Source organism: Abramis brama (genome assembly GCF_963993115.1).
Source record: "Abramis brama genome assembly, chromosome: 14".
Classification (NCBI taxonomy): Eukaryota; Metazoa; Chordata; class Actinopteri; order Cypriniformes; family Leuciscidae; genus Abramis; species Abramis brama.
The window spans coordinates 14,217,114-14,240,367 of NC_139976.1; the positions used below are offsets into that span (position 1 = coordinate 14,217,114).

At 37.7% G+C, this 23,254-nt stretch overlaps 2 protein-coding genes across 6 annotated transcripts in view; one reads left to right on the top strand and one right to left on the bottom strand.

Moving 5' to 3' along the window:
- The window catches only part of ndel1a (nudE neurodevelopment protein 1-like 1a), a 32,541-nt gene extending 10,270 nt beyond the window's left edge, over positions 1-22,271 (bottom strand). For 3 of the 5 annotated variants that reach the window (XM_084135202.1, XM_084135205.1, XM_084135204.1), the window contains exons 1-2: positions 3,516-3,645; positions 582-678 (exon numbers count right to left, since the gene is read on the bottom strand). In XM_084135202.1, coding sequence (XP_083991328.1) covers positions 582-667 — 86 coding nt within the window. In that variant the 5' untranslated portion in view covers positions 668-678; positions 3,516-3,645. Of the gene's footprint in view, positions 1-581; positions 679-3,515; positions 3,646-22,137 lie in introns of those variants that run through there. The other 2 variants (XM_084135203.1, XM_084135206.1) reach the window with 1 other exon arrangement.
- Positions 15,467-19,393, top strand: LOC311096192 (sentrin-specific protease 2-like). Its single transcript, XM_084135207.1, has 8 exons — positions 15,467-15,795; positions 15,891-16,013; positions 16,110-16,175; positions 16,285-16,373; positions 16,476-16,581; positions 16,744-16,849; positions 17,345-17,415; positions 17,570-19,393. The coding sequence occupies exons 1-8, from the start codon at positions 15,727-15,729 to the stop codon at positions 17,660-17,662; spliced, it is 723 nt and encodes a 240-aa protein (XP_083991333.1). The 5' UTR covers positions 15,467-15,726; the 3' UTR covers positions 17,663-19,393.
- Positions 22,272-23,254: the final 983 nt, after the last annotated feature.

Genomic DNA, 23,254 nt, shown 5'->3' on the forward strand with positions numbered 1-23,254 from the left:
TTATGTAATCAGACGTAACCCATACAGAAGACTGTTAATCGCAAACTTGGATGTACCAAGTTTTCGTGTGTGTAAATGCCATCGGCTGCCCCTTTTCCTGCCCCTGATCCGAGTGTTGTTACATAAAGGGAGTCTGAAACACTCCACACTGGAGTTGAGAAATGCTGCTTTGGGATGCAATTTACCAAGCAACAAGCTTGTCGTTACAATGCCGCTAAGAGTTTTTCAATGGTAAAATTAGCAGCGGGAGTCTATATCAAATCACAAAAGCTAAACCCATTGAAGGAAATTCCCACTGTGACGGATTGCATAAGGTAAACAGACTAATGTGACTGAGAGGTCTTCAAACATTCAGCAAATTCCTTGAGATGGCCGTCATTATGTAAGGGAACAGGTTGCATTGGTTTTATTCCCAGCATTCACATGCATTGCTTCAGGGCAAGCAATTGTTTGTTTTTTTTCTTTCAAAAAGAAAATATGAATAGCAAGACAACATGAAAAGAAACTCTCAGGTGTCAGACTATAAAACAGAGACCTGATCTGTGTCTGAGCTCAATGCTGCTCACTGTACCGCCACTTACTTTTTCTTGTACTTCAGCGAAAGAGCCTTCCAGAAGTCAATCTCCTCGTCTTTGGAGGCGAATTTTGGTATTATATTTGCATCCATGACAGATAAACCTGTGAGATTACACAAAAAGCACACATTTTCTTTAGCATACAAAAGTAAACAAAAATGTAATCAAAATCAAATATTGATATTACCATAAACTGCATTAGCCAAATAATATGCAAAAATATTAATGCAACATGTTATGGTTTTTGAGGGTGAAAACAATCACGCCAAAGTTGGCTGTGTCTACAAACCAAACTATATAGTAGGAAAGTATGAAATTTCAGACGCAGCCTGAGTTTTATTGGATACACGCCTGTGACTTCAACCACAAAAGAAATGGAAAATGTTTCATCCTTCCTTTTAAAAGTTGAAAGTCTACACTACTGTTCAAAAGTTTGGGGTTGGCGAGATTTGCCAACGTTTTAGAAAGAAGTCTCTTATGCTCACCAAGACTGCATTTATATTATAAAAATCACAGTGAAAACAGTAATATTGTGAAATATTAAACTTAAAATAGCTGTTTTCTAATTTCCTAAAATGTAATTTATTTGTTTTTGGCAGCTACCGTATTACTCCAGTCTCCACATGATCCTTCAGAAAGCATTGTAATTCGCCAATTTTGGTTGTCAAGAAAAATTCCTATTATTATCAATGTTGAAAACTGTTGTGTTGCTTAATGTTTTTGTGGACACAGTGATAGTTTTTCAGGATTCTTTGATAACTATAAAGTTCAAAAGAACAGCATTTATTTAAAAATAGAAATCTTTTCTAACAATATAAATGTATTTACTCTCACCTTTTGATCAATTTAAAGCATCCCTTCAGAATAAAATCTCAATGACCCCAAACCTTTGAACAGTAGTGTATTTATTTAGCTGCATGACTATTTGCATTTAGCATTGCTTTGTATCCATGACCCCATCAGAACAGACCTGTGACACATTTTTGGGTCATGACCCACCAGTTGAGAACCACTGAGCTAGATCAATCTCTGATTTCACAATCTGAACGCATCTTTCATGTGTGTAAAGTTAAACTGGCAGCAGCGTGCACCTCAGTTCACCTCTACATGGGCTACTGGTGTCCCAAAAAATCAATAGAACTGCATGCAGTCTGACCCAACAAACCCATAGAAGCTCCATGTGTCCCGTTCACAAACGCCAGAACACAATCGCCCTCTGGTTATAGGTCATAGCCTGACATAGCAAGGCTCTTTACTGAGGAACTATGATTTCAAAACTAAACAGAGAACAGTTAAGACAACAAATATTTAGTCAGATGTACTAAACTCAATGTCGCATCTGTTCTACTTTCACAAGACACTGTTTTAAAGCACGAAGACAACTAAAATTCCCAAGCCTTCCCGGCACACCCACACTTCACCACCTTTCTATTTTTCTTTCTGTTTCCTTATGTAATGCATTCTTTCTTAATCATGATTTCTCATTTCATGTCAAACTTAAGCTGGTATCCATTTATTAAAATCTGTTTTACTTACAATATTCATGTCATTTTCCTATTTTTTTTCACTGAAAAAGAGTTCTGGTTGGTTATGGTTATAAATGATGTCTGACTGTAAAATAAAAACTGTCAACAACTGATGGGACCACTTAAAGGGATAGTTCACCCAAAAATGAAAATTCTATCATCGTTTACTCACCCTCAAGTTGTTCCAAACCTGTATGAGTTTCTTTGTTCTGCTGAACACAAAGGAAGATATTTGGAAGAATGACAGAATCAAACAGATCTCGGTCCCCATTGACTACCATAGTATATATTTTTTCCTACTATGGAAGTCAATGGGGACCGAGATCTGTTTGATTCTGTCATTCTTCCAAATATCTTCCTTTGTGTTCAGCAGAACAAATAAACTCATACAGGTTTGGAACAACTTGAAGGTGAGTAAATGATGACAGAATTTTCATTTTTGGGTGAACTATCCCTTTAAACACTGTATTCACAGTTCCCCTGAAACGCAGCAGATCCGCAGAGGAAGGGGAAATTAATTAATTGTGATGTTATGTTTATGCATTACAACTTTTAAAAAAAAATTTTATTAAAATTTAAAACATTCGCATATAAAATTAAATAAATAAAGAGTGGCAAAAATAGTCTCATGAATAATTGAATCATCCTCTGAGAAATTAAATGTGTTCACAAAATGGAGAAAGGAGGAGAGATGTTTAAATATTGCTAATTATTAACAAAAGAAAATAGATATTTAATATAAGTCTATTCATTTGAGAAACATCAGCAAAAATATATATTATTATGCACGCTAAGATAACTAACGGGGCAAAGTTGGAAAATAATACACCTTCAAAGAATATAGCCTTTTTTTAAATTAAATGTTGATTTTCAGTCCTTATTAACTCTTAAGGAGCTGATGCGCTCTGTCTGTCCAGATGGCAGTCAGGCTTATTTACACTATCGGTCTAACAACTAAACGATAAATATGCCATCTCTACTTCATCAAATCTACTGCCAACATATGTATCGAGGACCAGAAACATCACTGCTGACATGTTTCTCTTTAAATACCACAGACACCACGATAACCCTTCAATTTTCACTATAGCGAATCCCGATACATTAGCTAACGTAGCCGCCACGAGCTAGCTGAGCTGACGTTAGGCTAACAACAACAACAACAGTGATGGTGCGCTTTAAATTTACACGAACAGATATGACATTGACATTAAAATTATGTCGAAACGCATTTATGTGGCTATAGTGATTGACGTGAGATGTTATCTTCTCTGCTAGCGTTAGTGGATGAGATGCTGCTCATGAAGAGCACCAGGGTGTTGTCTTATTTTTGATTATCTACTTGTGTGATCCTCTGCGCCTTTTAAAGATCTGCGTTATGTGTAAAGATTGAGATGTGATTTAATGAACTAACCTGCACATTTCCAGGACCTTTGACGCTGATAGCAGGACTGACTGTGATCCCGGTGTTACACCAGAATCTGTGACCGTCATAATCTGTGACCGTAGTGGGCGCGGTTGTTACTGTGCTGCGTGATCTACGCAAACAGCGTAACTTCTGACTATAAGCCAAAGGTGAGGTATTTATGAAACGTTTGTTTAGAAATGATGGTTATTTACACAATAAATGATCATTTGCTTGCCCAGATTGAGCTCAGTGTGTGTGTTTTTTCCAGAGTAGCCCGACTTCGTGTGTTTCCGTGTTCATTAATGTTTAATGTTTATGTTCTCTTCTCACGCGAGAAGAGAACCGCCCTGACGTCCGTGCACGTTTAGGAAAAGTTTTTTCTCAGAGGATATTAATCATAATAATCATAATTGGATATTATTTTATAAGATATATGTTTAATTTGCGGAACCAGTAGTCAATGAAAGACATGTATGGCGGTGTGGGCGGGTACTACAATGTGTACAATGTGATAAGGCTATTTTAAAGGTCACCAAATTGTGTTACCCTCCTCTATTTCACACTATTACCCTCTAAATTCACTCTGATGATGTGTGAACTCCTCAGCTTCTTACAGTAGAAATCATTTTGGGCTGGCATGAACAGAAACAGACATACAGTATAGGGTCACCAAATCTGATAAGGCTATTTTAAAGGTCACCGAATTCTGTTACCCTCCTCTATTTCACTCATAATGAAGGTGAAATCCTCCAAATTCACTCTGATGATGTGTGAACTCCTCAGCTTCTTACAGTAGAAATCATTTTGGGCTGGCATGAACAGAAACAGACATACAGTATAGGGTCACCAAATCTGATAAGGCTATTTTAAAGGTTACCGAATTCTGTTACCCTCCTCTATTTCACTCATAATGAAGGTGAAATCCTCCAAATTCACTCTGATGATGTGTGAACTCCTCAGCTTCTTACAGTAGAAATCATTTTGGGCTGGCATGAACAGAAACAGACATACAGTATAGGGTCACCAAATCTGATAAGGCTATTTTAAAGGTCACCGAATTCTGTTACCCTCCTCTATTTCACTCATAATGAAGGTGAAATCCTCCAAATTCACTCTGATGATGTGTGAACTCCTCAGCTTCTTACAGTAGAAATCATTTTGGGCTGGCATGAACAGAAACAGACATACAGTATAGGGTCACCAAATCTGATAAGGCTATTTTAAAGGTCACCGAATTCTGTTACCCTCCTCTATTTCACTCATAATGAAGGTGAAATCCTCCAAATTCACTCTGATGATGTGTGAACTCCTCAGCTTCTTACAGTAGAAATCATTTTGGGCTGACATGAACAGAAACAGACATACAGTATAGGGTCACCAAATCTGATAAGGCTATTTTAAAGGTCACCGAATTCTGTTACCCTCCTCTATTTCACTCATAATGAAGGTGAAATCCTCCAAATTCACTCTGATGATGTGTGAACTCCTCAGCTTCTTACAGTAGAAATCATTTTGGGCTGACATGAACAGAAACAGACATACAGTATAGGGTCACCAAATCTGATAAGGCTATTTTAAAGGTCACCGAATTCTGTTACCCTCCTCTATTTCACTCATAATGAAGGTGAAATCCTCCAAATTCACTCTGATGATGTGTGAACTCCTCAGCTTCTTACAGTAGAAATCATTTTGGGCTGACATGAACAGAAACAGACATACAGTATAGGGTCACCAAATCTGATAAGGCTATTTTAAAGGTCACCGAATTCTGTTACCCTCCTCTATTTCACTCATAATGAAGGTGAAATCCTCCAAATTCACTCTGATGATGTGTGAACTCCTCTGCTTCTTACAGTAGAAATCATTTTGGGCTGGCATGAACAGAAACAGACAGACAGTATAGGGTCACCAAATCTGATAAGGCTATTTTAAAGGTCACCGAATTCTGTTACCCTCCTCTATTTCACTCATAATGAAGGTGAAATCCTCCAAATTCACTCTGATGATGTGTGAACTCCTCTGCTTCTTACAGTAGAAATCATTTTGGGCTGACATGAACAGAAACAGACATACAGTATAGGGTCACCAAATCTGATAAGGCTATTTTAAAGGTCACCGAATTCTGTTACCCTCCTCTATTTCACTCATAATGAAGGTGAAATCCTCCAAATTCACTCTGATGATGTGTGAACTCCTCAGCTTCTTACAGTAGAAATCATTTTGGGCTGACATGAACAGAAACAGACATACAGTATAGGGTCACCAAATCTGATAAGGCTATTTTAAAGGTCACCGAATTCTGTTACCCTCCTCTATTTCACTCATAATGAAGGTGAAATCCTCCAAATTCACTCTGATGATGTGTGAACTCCTCTGCTTCTTACAGTAGAAATCATTTTGGGCTGGCATGAACAGAAACAGACATACAGTATAGGGTCACCAAATCTGATAAGGCTATTTTAAAGGTTACCGAATTCTGTTACCCTCCTCTATTTCACTCATAATGAAGGTGAAATCCTCCAAATTCACTCTGATGATGTGTGAACTCCTCAGCTTCTTACAGTAGAAATCATTTTGGGCTGACATGAACAGAAACAGACATACAGTATAGGGTCACCAAATCTGATAAGGCTATTTTAAAGGTCACCGAATTCTGTTACCCTCCTCTATTTCACTCATAATGAAGGTGAAATCCTCCAAATTCACTCTGATGATGTGTGAACTCCTCAGCTTCTTACAGTAGAAATCATTTTGGGCTGACATGAACAGAAACAGACATACAGTATAGGGTCACCAAATCTGATAAGGCTATTTTAAAGGTCACCGAATTCTGTTACCCTCCTCTATTTCACTCATAATGAAGGTGAAATCCTCCAAATTCACTCTGATGATGTGTGAACTCCTCTAAATTCACTCTGATGATGTGTGAACTCCTCTAAATTCACTCTGATGATGTGTGAACTCCTCAGCTTCTTTCACAGACCTATTCATTCATACATTCATTCATTCATACACAAACGGTGTCAGCCATGGGCCAGGGCGCCATCCAGCTCGTCGGGGTAGGCAGCTGGGGTAGGTATCTTGCTTATGGACACCTCGACACTTGATCAGGTGGAGCCGGGGATTGAACCACCAACCTTACGGTTTGTAGACAACCTACATGAACCACTGAGCCACTGCCGCGCCCCCCGCGATAAATAAATGCATTTAAAAAAAAAAAAGTACTGTGTATATGCATGTTTGTTCATTTTTTTTTCTCGAATGGTCTAACGGTTTGCCATTCGTGCACGCAGATCACATGGGTGGTCCGTCCAACATCCAACTATAACTTGCATACATTTTTATTATAGGCATAAGTTGCTTTACATTATGGATTCGGACAAGTATTTGGAATTGAAAAAATATCTAATTGAGGGAGAATATCCTAAAGATTCTAACAAAAAAACCCGTTTTGTCTTGAGAAGAAGAGCCAAGAATTTCTGCATTGAAGGTAACTTACAGCACTGTAAAATATTTCCAGGATTTCGCAAGATATAGGCTAAGGGTAATATTTCACAGTAAATTATATTATTTCCACAATATTTATCCAAAAAAAAAAAATAATGCGTAGCTATTACAAGAAACTGAATACGTTTTTTTTTGCGCTGCATCTGCGTCATCTCATCTCCTCCGTGGTCTCATTCAATGGATTCGGCGGTAAGTGTTTAAATGTCAAACAATTTAAATGTCCAACTCTGCCAATTTGATGACTGTTTTTATTTTATTTTATATATATATGATGGTGCATGTTATTAAAAGTATGAACCAAATTAGCATTGTAGGTTCTGTTGTCATGTTTTTGTAACTTAGCTGGAGCAGACTCGCGTCTACGTTTGAGCGCGCAAATTTGAATGAACAGTCGTCGACGTTGGTTGTAGGCTATTGGTAGCATAAAGTTGGTCTAAAGTTAAGTCGTATTAAGGGGAGATATGGCAGGCAAAAACATAGTTTTTTTTTCCACTGGTCAATTTTGAGATTTTGGCCTATTTGTCTTCAATAACATGTCTTTCAGACTTGTGGTGGTAAAAAGTACAAAATACACATTATTTATTTTACTATACTTTTAGTCTATTTGCGTCTCTAAATTTCTCCTAAATTCAACAAAAGTTGGCGTTCTAAATCACCATGGTGCTCCGTGATCGCTGTCTGCATAGCTCAAGCTGCTACCGACCGTTAAAGGTCTCTCCCCTGTACAATGTTGTCGGATCCAAATGTGTTTTTTTTTTTTTTTTAGGATCCACTAAAAAATTACCGTATGCATTTTTACAATACAAATCTTTAAAGGCTGTTTTCTCAAAATGTTTTTTTTTTTTAGCCAGAAATCTCCACTTCAGCAGCTCTTACATACATTACATTTTTTTTTATTAGGCTATATTCGGTTTTGTGATTCCCAACAACATAACATACAATGGATAACAGTTTAAATGTTTATTACCAACAAGCAAATTGCACAAATTCGTTGAAAAATTAACCCTGCAACATGACCAGTAAGTTAACTGAGACGTCACGTTAGCTAACGTTACACCGTTGAAAATGTAACTTTAGCTTTACTTAATGCTTTTCTTAGTTAACGTACTTTAACAGAGTCTTCTCTTTTCCCACAGCATTTTCCTATGGTGACCACCGGGAAAAAAATTATAAGGTAAGCTGACATACATAGGCTACGTAAGCTGTGGCTTTAGTTTTTATCAACTAGATAAATTATAGCCTATAGTGTTGTGGATTTATTTTGAAACAACATCAAGTATATTAAGTGTATAGCCTACCTATTAAGCCCATGTACCATTTGAAGTCAAATGTAAAAAAAGAGAATATCATATTTTTGTGTATATCTCATTATTTTGACCAATCCAGTGATTTGTTACTTCCCTGACATTTTTTCTTGCATGTCAATCACATTTGGCAATCTTGAGTTAGCTCCACTCATGTGCATGCTGTCTCAAGGGACCTCATAGAAAGTTATAATTTTATATAACTTTCCTTTAAATTGACAAATGAGTTTTATTAGCTTTATTAGCCTAACTGGAAGATAGACTGCCAAAGATGAAAATTCTGTCTGTAATTACTCACCGTCATGTCGTCCCAACCCCGTAGGACTTTCGTTCATCTGTAATTGAAACTTGCCGGCCCAGAAAGTTAGTAAAGACAATGTTTAAAATAGTCCAAGTCACTACACTGAAAAAAAGAAAAATGAAATGAAATGAAAACCTGTCATGGAGAAGTGAGACAGCTCTCAGATTAGTATCTTAATTTGTGTTCCGAAGATGAACGAAAGTCTTACAGGGTTGGAACAACATGAGGGTGAGTAATTACTGACAGAATTTTAGGGTGAACTAACTCTTTAATATTAATTGATATAGTATTATTCACATGATTTATGAGTTTTACAATTAAAATTACTTCAATTGTAGACATTTTAGGATTATTTTTTTACAATGCACGTACCATACTAACAGGGAGCCAGTCCACCACTATTAGTTTAGTAACTTAAACTTTTTGTCTTTCTTATTTTTTGTAGATAGTGGACAGAACCCATACTATGCATGTGCCAGCTGCAAGAGAAGGAGCAAGATACACACAACCCTCTCTTTTCCCACCTTTTTGTGTTTTCTTCCCTTCCTTTCTCTCCCTCACTCCCTTCTCTCTCTCCTTCTTTATCTTTTCACCTCCTAAGTTGTGTGTAGTACCATTACCAACATCACATTGTCACATTACATAGCAAACACATGCACACATATTCATGTTACCCAGTGTTCATTCCTGTTACCCACAGTGCTTGTTCCTGTTCTTAAATTGTATTTTTATTCTAAAAAATAAAAGTCAAACCACTGTTTTTATCAGTTTTTACAGTAATATATAGACATTCACCATTAAAAACAGTAATTCTACTGCAGCTCACTGCTAAATCACAGTAATATGACGGCATAATTACTGTGAAGTCACAGTAAACAGTACTCTTGTACATACTCTTGTTTTAGCACTGCTTCATGTTATAAGCATTAAATTCATAAACTATAATACAAAATAATATTAATCAAAATAACATATAATTAGAAAGTTTATAATACCAGCCCTTAGGGAAAGAACTACCTTTTAAAGTATAGTTCTTTATGGAATTACATAAAAAGGAGTTCACCAAAAGAGTTCTGCTATTGTTATCAGCCAAATAATTTGTCCTGTTTAGAACCATTTTACCAGTTTAGACGTGGGCAATATAACAGTTACCAGTATGCGATTAACTAGCAGCATTTCAGTAGCCTATATGCGCATGGTCTCAGCACTATTACATGACTATATAGTTTCAAAGTTAAAGTTAAACACCTATTTGGGTACTTTACAAATATGCAGTAAAAATAAACACAAATTAAAAATAAATATGTAAATTTAACAGGTTAATTTATAAAAGTTGTAATTTATTGAACCATGCTTGAGATTTTGGAACAAAAAAAAAAGAACAATGCAGTTTTTATAACAACAAGTCCATGTAAGACAAAGTAATGTTTAATCATTTACTGCATTTTAAATGATGAAAGTACTAATTATATAAATTTTTATCTTGTGTGGCAAGTAAACACAGTAATGAGTTTTAAGTGATTTAAACAGTAAACAGAAAGAAAACAAGTATAATGGGTACGTTCAGTCAGTCTAAACTGACAGCATCCAAATTTACCTGCTTTTGTTATTAATGTTTAATGCTGACTCTTCTCCTCCTCCATTAATGTTATTTATGTTTATCAAAAAAGACTATACATTGTTTTGTATGTGGTTACTATTAATAATTTTTTGTTCAGATGATGATCTGTTTTACATCCGAAACAAGATGTCCCAAAGATGTAAAGTTGTGTGCAGTGCAGAGGAGGCTGACACACTATTTAAAGAGTTCCATCTTAGTGACATAGGTGCACATGCTGGACAGCTCAAAACAAGAGATGCCATTTCTCAGCGGTTCTACTGGCCTGGCATGTCAGCAGACATAGAGAAATGGGTAGGCTTATAAGAACTTAAATTGATTAAAAAAATTGTTTTATCATATAACAATGTATAATTTACAATCAATTCATATATTAACCATTCCCAGGTATCTGAGTGTTCAGTCTGCCAGAAAAACAAGAAGGCCATAAAGGTTGAGACAGTATACACACCAATTAAGGTACCAAAAAAAGTATTTTATAAATGTGAATATTAATGGGAATTAGAAATATTAATGTGTTCATTCTTTACCTTAGTATAAGCCCTGTCTGTGAAAACCAGTCCTATATGTATTGTGAAGTGTTATACATTTGTTTTTGAATTGTTATTTATTCTTGTCTGTTGACAGACCAAATGTCCATTTGAACTGGTCGGAATAGACCTTATAGGAAAGTTGGTGAAGACTGACCAGCAAAATCAGTACATATGTGTTGTTATTGATTATTGCACCAAATGGGCACAGGCATATCCTCTAACAACAAAGTCGGCTGCTGAGGTTACGAAGTGCATTTTGAAATTTATTTATCAGTTTGAAGTGCCAAAAAGAATTCTTACAGATCAGGGCAGAGAATTTGTTAACACAGTACGTATTTTCATTTTCAACTACACAAATGCTTTTAACCACTGCATGTTCTTTCCTTTTTTAAAATATTACAAAATATTATTTTCACATAACCCCTGTAGATCAACACTAAGGTCTGCGAAGTTCTTGGAATAAAGAGAAGCCTCTGTGCCCCGTACCACCCTCAGACCAACGGATTGGTGGAGAGGCTCAACGGCACGATACAGAGGTGAAAAATGCATCCACTACAGTACACATTTACACTGATCAGCCACAGCAAGAAACCCACTGACTGGTAAAGTGAATAACATTGATTATATTATAACAATGTGTCACAGATAAACAGAAGAGGAAACACAGGTATTGTTGATCATGAACTTTATTATACAGATAGAGGATCAAATGAACAGCAGACAGTCAAGTAAATTAGTAATTTAGAGATAGGTTGCAGACAGTAACACTTAACTCTTAACTTTTATCTCATTTGCAGGTGATGAAAAAGCACACCGATGAGATGGGGAACTTCGGTCCAAGGGTATGTGTAGCAGGAAAAAGGTGAGCATGCAGGTAAGTAGTAATGGCGCTTTTCCACTACACAGTACCAGCTCGCCTCGGTTCGGCTCGGCTCGACTCGACTCGGCTTTGTTTGGTTTTCCACTGTGTAAAAGTTGTACCTGTACCTGCTTCCAGGTACTTTTTTTCGTACCACCTCCGGCGAGGTTCTAAGCGGGCTGAGGCGATACTAAAATGTGACGTGAAAACACGGCAGACTGCTGATTGGTCAGAGAGAATCGTCACTATTCACTGTGTCATCATTGCACGCGCCAGACGCAGTATCCTGAATAAAAAACAGCAAAAACAAAAACAAAAACACAGCATACACTCGATTTCCTCCATTGTCCTGTGTGTGTGGGTAGCGGGTCTGTCTCGCGCGTCTCGCATAAAAGATTAAGTCACGGCAGTTTCCTGCGGCGTCGCTATGACGACCAGGTACTATTGTGGAGGTACTATCTGCAATGGAAAACTGAGCGAAAAGCGAGCCGAGCCGAGCTGAGTCGAGGCGAGGCGAGGCGAGCTGGAACTGGTAATGGAAAAGCGCCATAAGAGTCAGGCAAGGGCGTTATCATGTGGAGATGAGACTGGACAACGAGTTAGTGTGGCTAGTGAGTGTATGTAGGGTAAGTAATCAAATGGCGACTGGTTAGAGTTCGGGCGATTGTGAGTAGATAGGTGGAGTTGAAGCTGGTGCTGAAGGCGTGTTGGTGGAATCCATGACAGAACACCAGAACACCTCCACGGGCAGGTCCAGATCACTGGGCACAGCGGTGAGGACGGCCTCTGCCCCGAGGTGCTGGGCATTCTGAATGGGCAGCGTGGAATTCTGTGAAAAGAGTAGGATCAAGTATATCATCCCGTGGTACCCAGGATCGTTCCTCACGGCCATATCTTTCCCAGTCTTTACCAGTGAGTACTCTAATCACCCTCTTCGCCAGCACTAGGGCCTGTGGAGGAAGGGAGAAGAGATGCATGGTGAGGTTTAAGCAGTGGTAGGTAAGGTTTAAGGAAGGTAGGAGCAATCTTATATTGAGGAGGTAGGTTTAAACAATATGTGATGTCATTGATTTGCCACTGAATGGTGAATGGTCCAATCAATCGGGACTGAGCTTGCTGGAAGGCAGCCGGGGACGGATGTCCCTGGTAGAGAGCCAGACCTTCCCCCCTGGATGGAAAGTGGCCTCTACTTGCATTGCCCTTATGTCTCTGTACTGCCCTATGAAGGTGTCCTACACCCTCTCACTCTCCTCGGTCAACTGCAGGTGTTGATGTCGGAAGGAGGTAAGTGTGTGACGAAAACAATGCTAAGGTGAGACATGGGTCTATTGGGAATGGGTAATGGTTGCAGCTTGTCTTCTGGAAGGTATCTCAGAGTTCTGGAAACAGCGCATGTGGAACAGCCTCAGACCAAGCGTTGTCCTTAATGGCAATGACTTTCCCCTGAACCATCTGAACAGCAGATTCATCAATAATGTAACCGAGGAATTGGATGAAGGGACAATGGAATTCGCACTTTTCAAATTTCAGGTAAAGATGGTGTTCCCTGAGTAGTTGAGGACCTGCAGTGTTCAGCCAGATTCCAAAAATAGATGAGAATTTCATCATTGTAATGAATAACGAATTTCTGGAGCATGTCTCGGAACACCTCATCCATGAAAGCCTGAAACACAGTAGGTGAGTTAGCCAGCCCGTTCTGCATAATCCGGTACTCATAGTGGCCTGACGGTGTTAAGAAGGCGGTCTTCCGTTCAAAACCAATCCATTCCTTCCCTTCCTTTCCTAAATTCAATTGATTGACTTTCAGTAGATAAAATGCATTAAATTCATTACAGTTTTATAAAGTTTAAAATGGTCTAATTTAAGTCTAATCAGTTTACAAAGAAATCTGTGTTCTCCAAAATACCTTCTTTTTTAAATATAATTATTAATGATAATGAAAACATATTTGTCAACCTGACTGATATGATTGAATGTATTTTAATGTAGTATTTATCTATTTTATCATAGCACATGGAATAGACACTTCATAAATCGTTTAATATTTAAAAAAAGATGTGGCCATTGTACAATCATATCCTCTTTTTTATCATATATCTATATTTGTGTAAGGCTTCTCTTTATATTTTATTTATTTATTTATTTATTTATTTATTTTTTTAGAGTTCTTGCCAAGCTGGTCGAGGATAAGCCCAATACCTGGGACCAATATTTGGATGCAGCTATGTTTGGGCTACGGACAAAGAAACAGCTGACAACACAGTTCTCCCCATTTTATTTGATGTTTGGGAGAGAAGCACGCTACCCATCCGAGGTCCCAGAACAATATCAGGTGATTTTGTGTAAATATTCTGGATTACATGATTGTATTACATAATTATGTAGTATAGATAAATGATTTATTAATCAAATTTGTTCACAGGTTGATGCTTCCTTCGAAAATGACAACAATGACGAAGTGGTGGCCATCGACATTGAACGGCATAAAAAAATTATGGACATTGTTCAAGAAAATGTTGAAAAAACACACTATAGAACGAGGAGAAGGCTATCACAAAAGGACAACAGCCAAAGCCTTTCGGTGGGAGCCATGGTGTGGAGGAAGAATGTCCGCAGTGAACAGCGGAAAGGAGGAAAACTCGATCCAGAATATTTTGGTCCCTTTATGGTGACCAAAATAGAAGGGAAATGTATTGATCTTGTGGATTCGGAGGGTCGCACCACACACAAGGTCAACATTGACCATCTCAAACACCATCATGAGGAGACCCCAAGAATACCACACAATTTGAGGAAGCAACAACCAGCTGCTCACTCCTCCCCTCCTCCAGCTGCTCACTCCTCCCCTCCTCCAGCTGCTCACTCCTCCCCTCCTCCAGCTGCTCACTCCTCCCCTCCTCCAGCTGCTCACTCCTCCCCTCCTCCAGCTGCTCACTCCTCCCCTCCTCCAGCTGCTCACTCCTCCCCTCCTCCAGCTGCTCACTCCTCCCCTCCTCCAGCTGCTCACTCCTCCCCTCCTCCAGCTGCTCACTCCTCCCCTCCTCCAGCTGCTCACTCCTCCCCTCCTCCAGCTGCTCACTCCTCCCCTCCTCCAGCTGCTCACGCCTCTCCTCCTCCAGCTGCTCACTCCTCCCCTCCTCCAGCTGCTCACTCCTCCCCTCCTCCAGCTGCTCACTCCTCTCCTCCTCCAGCTGTTCACTCCTCCCCTCCTCCAGCTGCTCACTCCTCCCCTCCTCCAGCTGCTCACTCCTCCCCTCCTCCAGCTGCTCACTCCTCTCCTCCTCCAGCTGCTCACTCCTCCCCTCCTCCAGCTGCTCACTCCTCCCCTCCTCCAGCTGCTCACGCCTCTCCTCCTCCAGCTGCTCACTCCTCCCCTCCTCCAGCTGCTCACTCCTCCCCTCCTCCAGCTGCTCACTCCTCCCCTCCTCCAGCTGCTCACTCCTCTCCTTCATCTGCTGACTCCTCTCCTCTTCCAGCTTTTCTCTCTTCTCCTCAGCCATCTGTTCCATCTTCTCCTCTTCCAGCTGCTCACTTCTCTCCTTCATCTGCTGACTCCTCTCCTCTTCCAGCTTTTCTCTCTTCTCCTCCGCCATCTGTTCCATCTTCTCCTCTTCCAGCTGCTCACTTCTCTCCTTCATCTGCTGACTCCTCTCCTCCTCCACCTGTTTTCTCTTCTCCTCCTCCACCTGTTCTCTCCTCTCCTCCACCACCTGTTCTCTCTTCTCCTCCTCCACCTGTTCTCTCCTCTCCTCCTCCACCTGTTTTCTCCCCTACTTCAGCTGCAGTCTTGTCTCCTCTACCAGCTGAACAATCATGTTCTGATGTTCTGAATCATAAAAAATATACGTAAATTTGATAAACAAACTACATTTCCTACATTTTTATTTAATAATAAACTGTTGTTTTAGTTAACATTGTACTTAATTTAATGTTTGATATATATTTTTGTTTACATTCAAAGATGTATTTCATATATTAAAAATAACTAATGCTGTTGTGCAATACATTATAGTTATTTCAATTACTATTTTTACCTCATACATAGGCATAAGGGATGCCTGGGGAGGCAAAAACGCACATGTTCTGCTGTCGCGAATGGGGCCCTACAAAATATTTTACTGGGACATTTTGAGGACAGCCCCAAATGGAGAGCTTGAAAGCGAGGTAAGCTTAATTGAATGACTGGCTTGTCTACTTGGATTGTATATAATTTATCCAAGGTAATGCTACATACTTTTACTCATTTATCTGTCTCACAGGTAATAAATGCATACATAGCCCAGGCAGTCAAAAAAAACAACCAAATAAGAGATGAAAAGGCTCTTCAAATTGACTCCTTTGAAATGACCAGAATATGGGAGAGAAAAAACTCACGACTGAAAGTATGTACAGGAAAATCTTTTTTGTAGGGCCTTAAGTGGATTGTAATTTAATAGAATTTATTAACTGATTTTGTAAATAATTATTATCTGTTTTAGTGTGATCCAATAAAATATAAAGTGATTTTGGGAGCTGTCCATGAGCCGGGTCACTGGATGTTGGCTGTAAGTACCTTGCTCTGTGCATTGCTGACATTTGTTGAGAGCCAAAATATTACCAATAGCTGTTATATTGATACTATATAATAATATATTGTAATATAATAATCTACAGGCAATCTTTCCGGCTGAAAAAAGGAGCCTTGTGCTGGATCCCCTGGGGAATGATGCATTCAAAATAAAACAGTGTTTGGAGTCCACAAGGTAATTGTTGTGTCCATATATGCAAGTTGTTCCCTTTTAATTATATAACTAAAATATGTGTAAATATGTTGCCATAATTTTACCTTTGTCTTGCCTTTTCAGGGCCTTTGTCAGAAAACGAGGCTGCAATGTTTCAAAGTGGACAGCCAGCACAGCTCCACACAGTGCACAATTGGATGGAACGTCATGTGGGGTATTTGTTCTGAAAGTAAGGTTTTTTTTTTATCATACTGTGTCCACTTTATTATACTGGTGTCTACATCATTATAGCAGTAAAGTATTTTAAAACAATAGTATGCTGGTTTATATAGTACTTATGTATTTATTTACTATGCACTAACAAATCAGTTATAAGCATGTGTCATATTAGTATGCAGAGAAAATTCTGGCAGGGGAGCCTCTGACATTTGCAAACAAGGCGTCAGCAGTGAACAACTTTAGGAAAAAGATCGCCATGACCCTGCTGGATGAGAGTGGTATGTTTGTTTAATTATGTACTTTTGATTAATAATTAATCTTCTGAGCGGCTGCACAATAGAAGTGCACAAAATATCACTTATAGGTCTTTAATTCAAGAACTCTCAATACAAAAAAATGTGAAAATTCAGAACAAGTAGTATAAATAAACAGGAGATTATAACTGAGACAACAGGTGAATGGGATAACTAATCAGACACAATGGGAAAACTGGATCAAAAGACAGGCACTAAACTAAAACAAAATAAAACAACCATAACACCAGTCAAATTTAGAGCTGAACACATCAATGACAGCTTTTACTGTAACTTGTGGTGGCAAATGACCATGGTATAAGGAGGAAAATCCAAGGTTAGCTGTTCATTAAACTCCTCTGAGCCTCTCCTCTCCTCTGTGGTGCAATAAAATAGTTTAATGAGCGAGTGGATTATCCCTTACATACAATGTGTTATTTAAACAAATAGCAAGTTAAATTTCTTTTCAATGGTTACCAGATGACCTTACTGATTTGTGCCGCCATTGTGGGGAGAATAATGTGGAGGAGAAGGGCAAGACAACACCTTGGGTAAGAAGCTATTTTTTAAATAAAGAAATCCAACATAGGGCTCTGATCATTCTGGGCATGGCCTGTCTTTGCTAGAGTAGGAAATATATGCATCACGGGTATATGTAACTCATATTCACCCTGAAAATGATAATTATTATCTTTGTTGATACAGATCCAGTGTGATGTCTGTGCCCGTTGGTTCCACATGAAATGTGTTGGGGAGCCCGACCCCAAGAAATCCTATTGCTGTGCAGCATGCATTTAAAATATATTTGCTTTTCTTTTCTTTTTTTTTTCTTTTTTTTTTTTGCTTAGTTCGTCAAATTTGTTAATAGTTAATGTTTGAAATCAATGTTTTTAATGTTTTAGGAGGTTAACAGAATTCGGTGACCATTAAAATAGCCTTATCAGATTTGGTGACCCTATACTGTCTGTCTGTTTCTGTTCATGCCAGCCCAAAATGATTTCTACTGTAAGAAGCTGAGGAGTTCACACATCATCAGAGTGAATTTGGAGGATTTCACCTTCATTATGAGTGAAATAGAGGAGGGTAACAGAATTCGGTGACCTTTAAAATAGCCTTATCAGATTTGGTGACCCTATACTGTATGTCTGTTTCTGTTCATGCCAGCCCAAAATGATTTCTACTGTAAGAAGCAGAGGAGTTCACACATCATCAGAGTGAATTTGGAGGATTTCACCTTCATTATGAGTGAAATAGAGGAGGGTAACAGAATTCGGTGACCTTTAAAATAGCCTTATCAGATTTGGTGACCCTATACTGTATGTCTGTTTCTGTTCATGTCAGCCCAAAATGATTTCTACTGTAAGAAGCTGAGGAGTTCACACATCATCAGAGTGAATTTGGAGGATTTCACCTTCATTATGAGTGAAATAGAGGAGGGTAACAGAATTCGGTGACCTTTAAAATAGCCTTATCAGATTTGGTGACCCTATACTGTATGTCTGTTTCTGTTCATGCCAGCCCAAAATGATTTCTACTGTAAGAAGCTGAGGAGTTCACACATCATCAGAGTGAATTTGGAGGATTTCACCTTCATTATGAGTGAAATAGAGGAGGGTAACAGAATTCGGTGACCTTTAAAATAGCCTTATCAGATTTGGTGACCCTATACTGTATGTCTGTTTCTGTTCATGTCAGCCCAAAATGATTTCTACTGTAAGAAGCAGAGGAGTTCACACATCATCAGAGTGAATTTGGAGGATTTCACCTTCATTATGAGTGAAATAGAGGAGGGTAACAGAATTCGGTGACCTTTAAAATAGCCTTATCAGATTTGGTGACCCTATACTGTATGTCTGTTTCTGTTCATGCCAGCCCAAAATGATTTCTACTGTAAGAAGCTGAGGAGTTCACACATCATCAGAGTGAATTTGGAGGATTTCACCTTCATTATGAGTGAAATAGAGGAGGGTAACAGAATTCGGTGACCTTTAAAATAGCCTTATCAGATTTGGTGACCCATCAAATGCAAATGTAACTTACATGTGCACTTATATCCCCAATTGTTCAGTCTTGGTTCACAAGGTCATTTTTTTTCCCGGGTAAGATTTACATTAAGTGCTAATGTGTGCCTCAGATGAGTGAACTTACCGTATTTTTGTCCCTGAAACGTGGAAAGATTAGCTTTGGCTTCAGCAGGTTTGCATTTTGAACATTGTTTCGGTCATATTGACAATTGACTGCTTTAGTAATACTGTTTGACACTTTTTGACTCAGGTTGGTTTCCCAGCCTCATAGTATTTGTTGGAATTATCCATACATTTATTTTTCCTTGTTGTGAAGGACAAATCTTATTCATTTTGGTTTGAATTGTGCAATGTGTTTAAAAAAGGCACTTTTTGTTACTTTTGCGTGCTCAAATAAATGGTAGTGTTCTCATGAGTCTGTGTTATTGTAACAAACATCAAAATAATAAAAAAAAGAATGTAATATTACAAACAGAAGAACCTCAAAGTAAAGCTTTTATGCCAACCTGTTTTTTTTTTTGTATCATTTATATTGCATTTATTAATTGGCTATTATTTTAATATTTATATTGATTTTATTGGCTTCTTGATTTAAATTATTATTTTTAGCTTAATTTTATTTCAGTTTTAGTCATTTTAGTACTTCAACTTATTTTATCTCAAGTTAGTTGCCATGACAATGTTTCTAATCTTTGTTTAAATTTAAGATTTAAACACTTTGTTATTCTGGTTGAAACTTTCTTCACACCCTGATAGCAATCAATAATAGAAGTGGTCTAAATATTATACAGGGTTCCCACACCTTGGTTAACTTCAAATTCAAGGACCTTTCAAGGACTTTCCAGGTCCAATAGCCTCAAATTCAAGGACTTAATGTGGGGACACATATAGCTGTTTTCTAATTTCCTAAAATGTAATTTATTTGTTTTTGGCAGCTACCGTATTACTCCAGTCTCCACATGATCCTTCAGAAAGCATTGTAATTTGCTAATTTTGGTTGTCAAGAAAAATTCCTATTATTATCAATGTTGAAAACTGTTGTGTTGCTTAATGTTTTTGTGGACACAGTAATAGTTTTTCAGGATTCTTTGATAACTATAAAGTTCAAAAGAACAGCATTTATTTAAAAATAGAAATCTTTTCTAACAATATAAATGTATTTACTCTCACCTTTTGATCAATTTAAAGCATCCCTTCAGAATAAAATCTCAATGACCCCAAACCTTTGAACAGTAGTGTATTTATTTAGCTGCATGACTATTTGCATTTAGCATTGCTTTGTATCCATGACCCCATCAGAACAGACCTGTGACACATTTTTGGGTCATGACCCACCAGTTGAGAACCACTGAGCTAGATCAATCTCTGATTTCACAATCTGAACGCATCTTTCATGTGTGTAAAGTTAAACTGGCAGCAGCGTGCACCTCAGTTCACCTCTACATGGGCTACTGGTGTCCCAAAAAATCAATAGAACTGCATGCAGTCTGACCCAACAAACCCATAGAAGCTCCATGTGTCCCGTTCACAAACGCCAGAACACAATCGCCCTCTGGTTATAGGTCATAGCCTGACATAGCAAGGCTCTTTACTGAGGAACTATGATTTCAAAACTAAACAGAGAACAGTTAAGACAACAAATATTTAGTCAGATGTACTAAACTCAATGTCGCATCTGTTCTACTTTCACAAGACACTGTTTTAAAGCACGAAGACAACTAAAATTCCCAAGCCTTCCCGGCACACCCACACTTCACCACCTTTCTATTTTTCTTTCTGTTTCCTTATGTAATGCATTCTTTCTTAATCATGATTTCTCATTTCATGTCAAACTTAAGCTGGTATCCATTTATTAAAATCTGTTTTACTTACAATATTCATGTCATTTTCCTATTTTTTTTCACTGAAAAAGAGTTCTGGTTGGTTATGGTTATAAATGATGTCTGACTGTAAAATAAAAACTGTCAACAACTGATGGGACCACTTAAAGGGATAGTTCACCCAAAAATGAAAATTCTATCATCGTTTACTCACCCTCAAGTTGTTCCAAACCTGTATGAGTTTCTTTGTTCTGCTGAACACAAAGGAAGATATTTGGAAGAATGACAGAACCAAACAGATCTCGGTCCCCATTGACTACCATAGTATATATTTTTTCCTACTATGGAAGTCAATGGGGACCGAGATCTGTTTGATTCTGTCATTCTTCCAAATATCTTCCTTTGTGTTCAGCAGAACAAATAAACTCATACAGGTTTGGAACAACTTGAAGGTGAGTAAATGATGACAGAATTTTCATTTTTGGGTGAACACAGTTCTCCTGAAACGCAGCAGATCCACAGAGGAAGGGGAAATTAATTAATTGTGATGTTATGTTTATGCATTACAACTTTTTAAAAAAAATTTAATTAAAAATTAAAACATTCGCATATAAAATTAAATAAATAAAGAGTGGCAAAAATAGTCTCATGAATAATTGAATCGATCCTCTGAGAAATTAAATGTGTTCACAAAATGGAGAAAGGAGGAGAGATGTTTAAATATTGCTAATTATTAACAAAAGAAAATAGATATTTAATATAAGTCTATTCATTTGAGAAACATCAGCAAAAATATATAGTATTATGCACGCTAAGATAACTAACGGGGCAAAGTTGGAAAATAATACACCTTCAAAGAATATAGCCTTTTTTTAAATTAAATGTTGATTTTCAGTCCTTATTAACTCTTAAGGAGCTGATGCGCTCTGTCTGTCCAGATGGCAGTCAGGCTTATTTACACTATCGGTCTAACAACTAAACGATAAATATGCCATCTCTACTTCATCAAATCTACTGCCAACATATGTATCGAGGACCAGAAACATCACTGCTGACATGTTTCTCTACCACAGACACCACGATAACCCTTCAATTTTCACTATAGCGAATCCCGATACATTAGCTAACGTAGCCGCCACGAGCTAGCTGAGCTGACGTTAGGCTAACAACAACAACAACAGTGATGGTGCGCTTTAAATTTACACGAACAGATATGACATTGACATTAAAATTATGTCGAAACGCATTTATGTGGCTATAGTGATTGACGTGAGATGTTATCTTCTCTGCTAGCGTTAGTGGATGAGATGCTGCTCATGAAGAGCACCAGGGTGTTGTCTTATTTTTGATTATCTACTTGTGTGATCCTCTGCGCCTTTTAAAGATCTGCGTTATGTGTAAAGATTGAGATGTGATTTAATGAACTAACCTGCACATTTCCAGGACCTTTGACGCTGATAGCAGGACTGACTGTGATCCCGGCACAGTCTTCAGTATTTCAGCATCCCCTCTCTCTCTCTCTTTCTCTCTCTCCCCATTGACGTGCACGTAAAGTGATCCTGGCGACGCCTCTTACAATACGAAAATAACGTAACATTTATTTAGTTATTTATTTAGGGCTGAAACGTTAGTTAAAAAATAACACAACAAATATCTTACTTTTTTTTGTTTAGTTAGAGCTGAAATTTTAGTGGAATAATGTTACAACAAATACATGACTTTTTAATTATTTAGTCATTTAATTGTAGACCGTGATATTAAAAATGACGTGATATTATTATACAGGCCTATGTGTACGCCAAAATAAATATGAATTCTGATACGTTAGTTAAATAACGTAACAACAAATATGACTTTTTATTTATTTTATCTGAAACTTTAAATAGTGTGAATAAAGATGAAGTGTGACACTTATCTTATTCTCTTGGTTTTGAAAATATAATCCAAATTGCTACATTTATTATTGCTTATGATGAACTTAATTATTTTAGTATCGGCTAACAATACGCACATAGCCTAATTATATGTGATTGCGATTAGCAATGAATGACCCACTTTTATGATATCTGATGTGACAAAGTGTTTCGGATTTACTAGCTGTCCCATTTTACATATATTTAACATATCAATATTAACATGGATACTTTGTCACACTTGAGAGAATCAGTCAGATTTCAGAAAATGTCCATACAAAATATATTGAGGATATACAGTAAATGTAAAGTTCCTATAGTAAATGATCTGCTGCACGTAAAACCTATAAACCTAAATATCTCACACAATTACCTTGATAAAGAAGGAAACAAAATCACTAGAGTTGTGTTTGTAACATCAGTCCAGTAGGTGGTGCTGTAGTTCAACACATATAACAGAGTCACATCCACGGAAACCTTCGCACAGCAAAGGAATTTGAATATAGAATTAGTCATTATTAAATAAATATCAATTAATAGTAATTAAAATAATGTTAATAATACATTTTAACCAGACTAAACTTAGCATGAAACATTAAAACATTAATATTAGCAATAAAACATTGATACATA

Excerpts from the sequence above, each read along its gene's own strand:
- LOC311096192 (XM_084135207.1), top strand. The coding sequence starts at position 15,727 with ATGGGGCCCTACAAAATATTTTACTGGGACATTTTGAGGACAGCCCCA. Across the intron at positions 16,014-16,109 it reads GAAAAAACTCACGACTGAAA|TGTGATCCAATAAAATATAA; the intron begins GTATGTACAGGA and ends TATCTGTTTTAG. Across the intron at positions 17,416-17,569 it reads AGGGCAAGACAACACCTTGG|ATCCAGTGTGATGTCTGTGC; the intron begins GTAAGAAGCTAT and ends TTGTTGATACAG.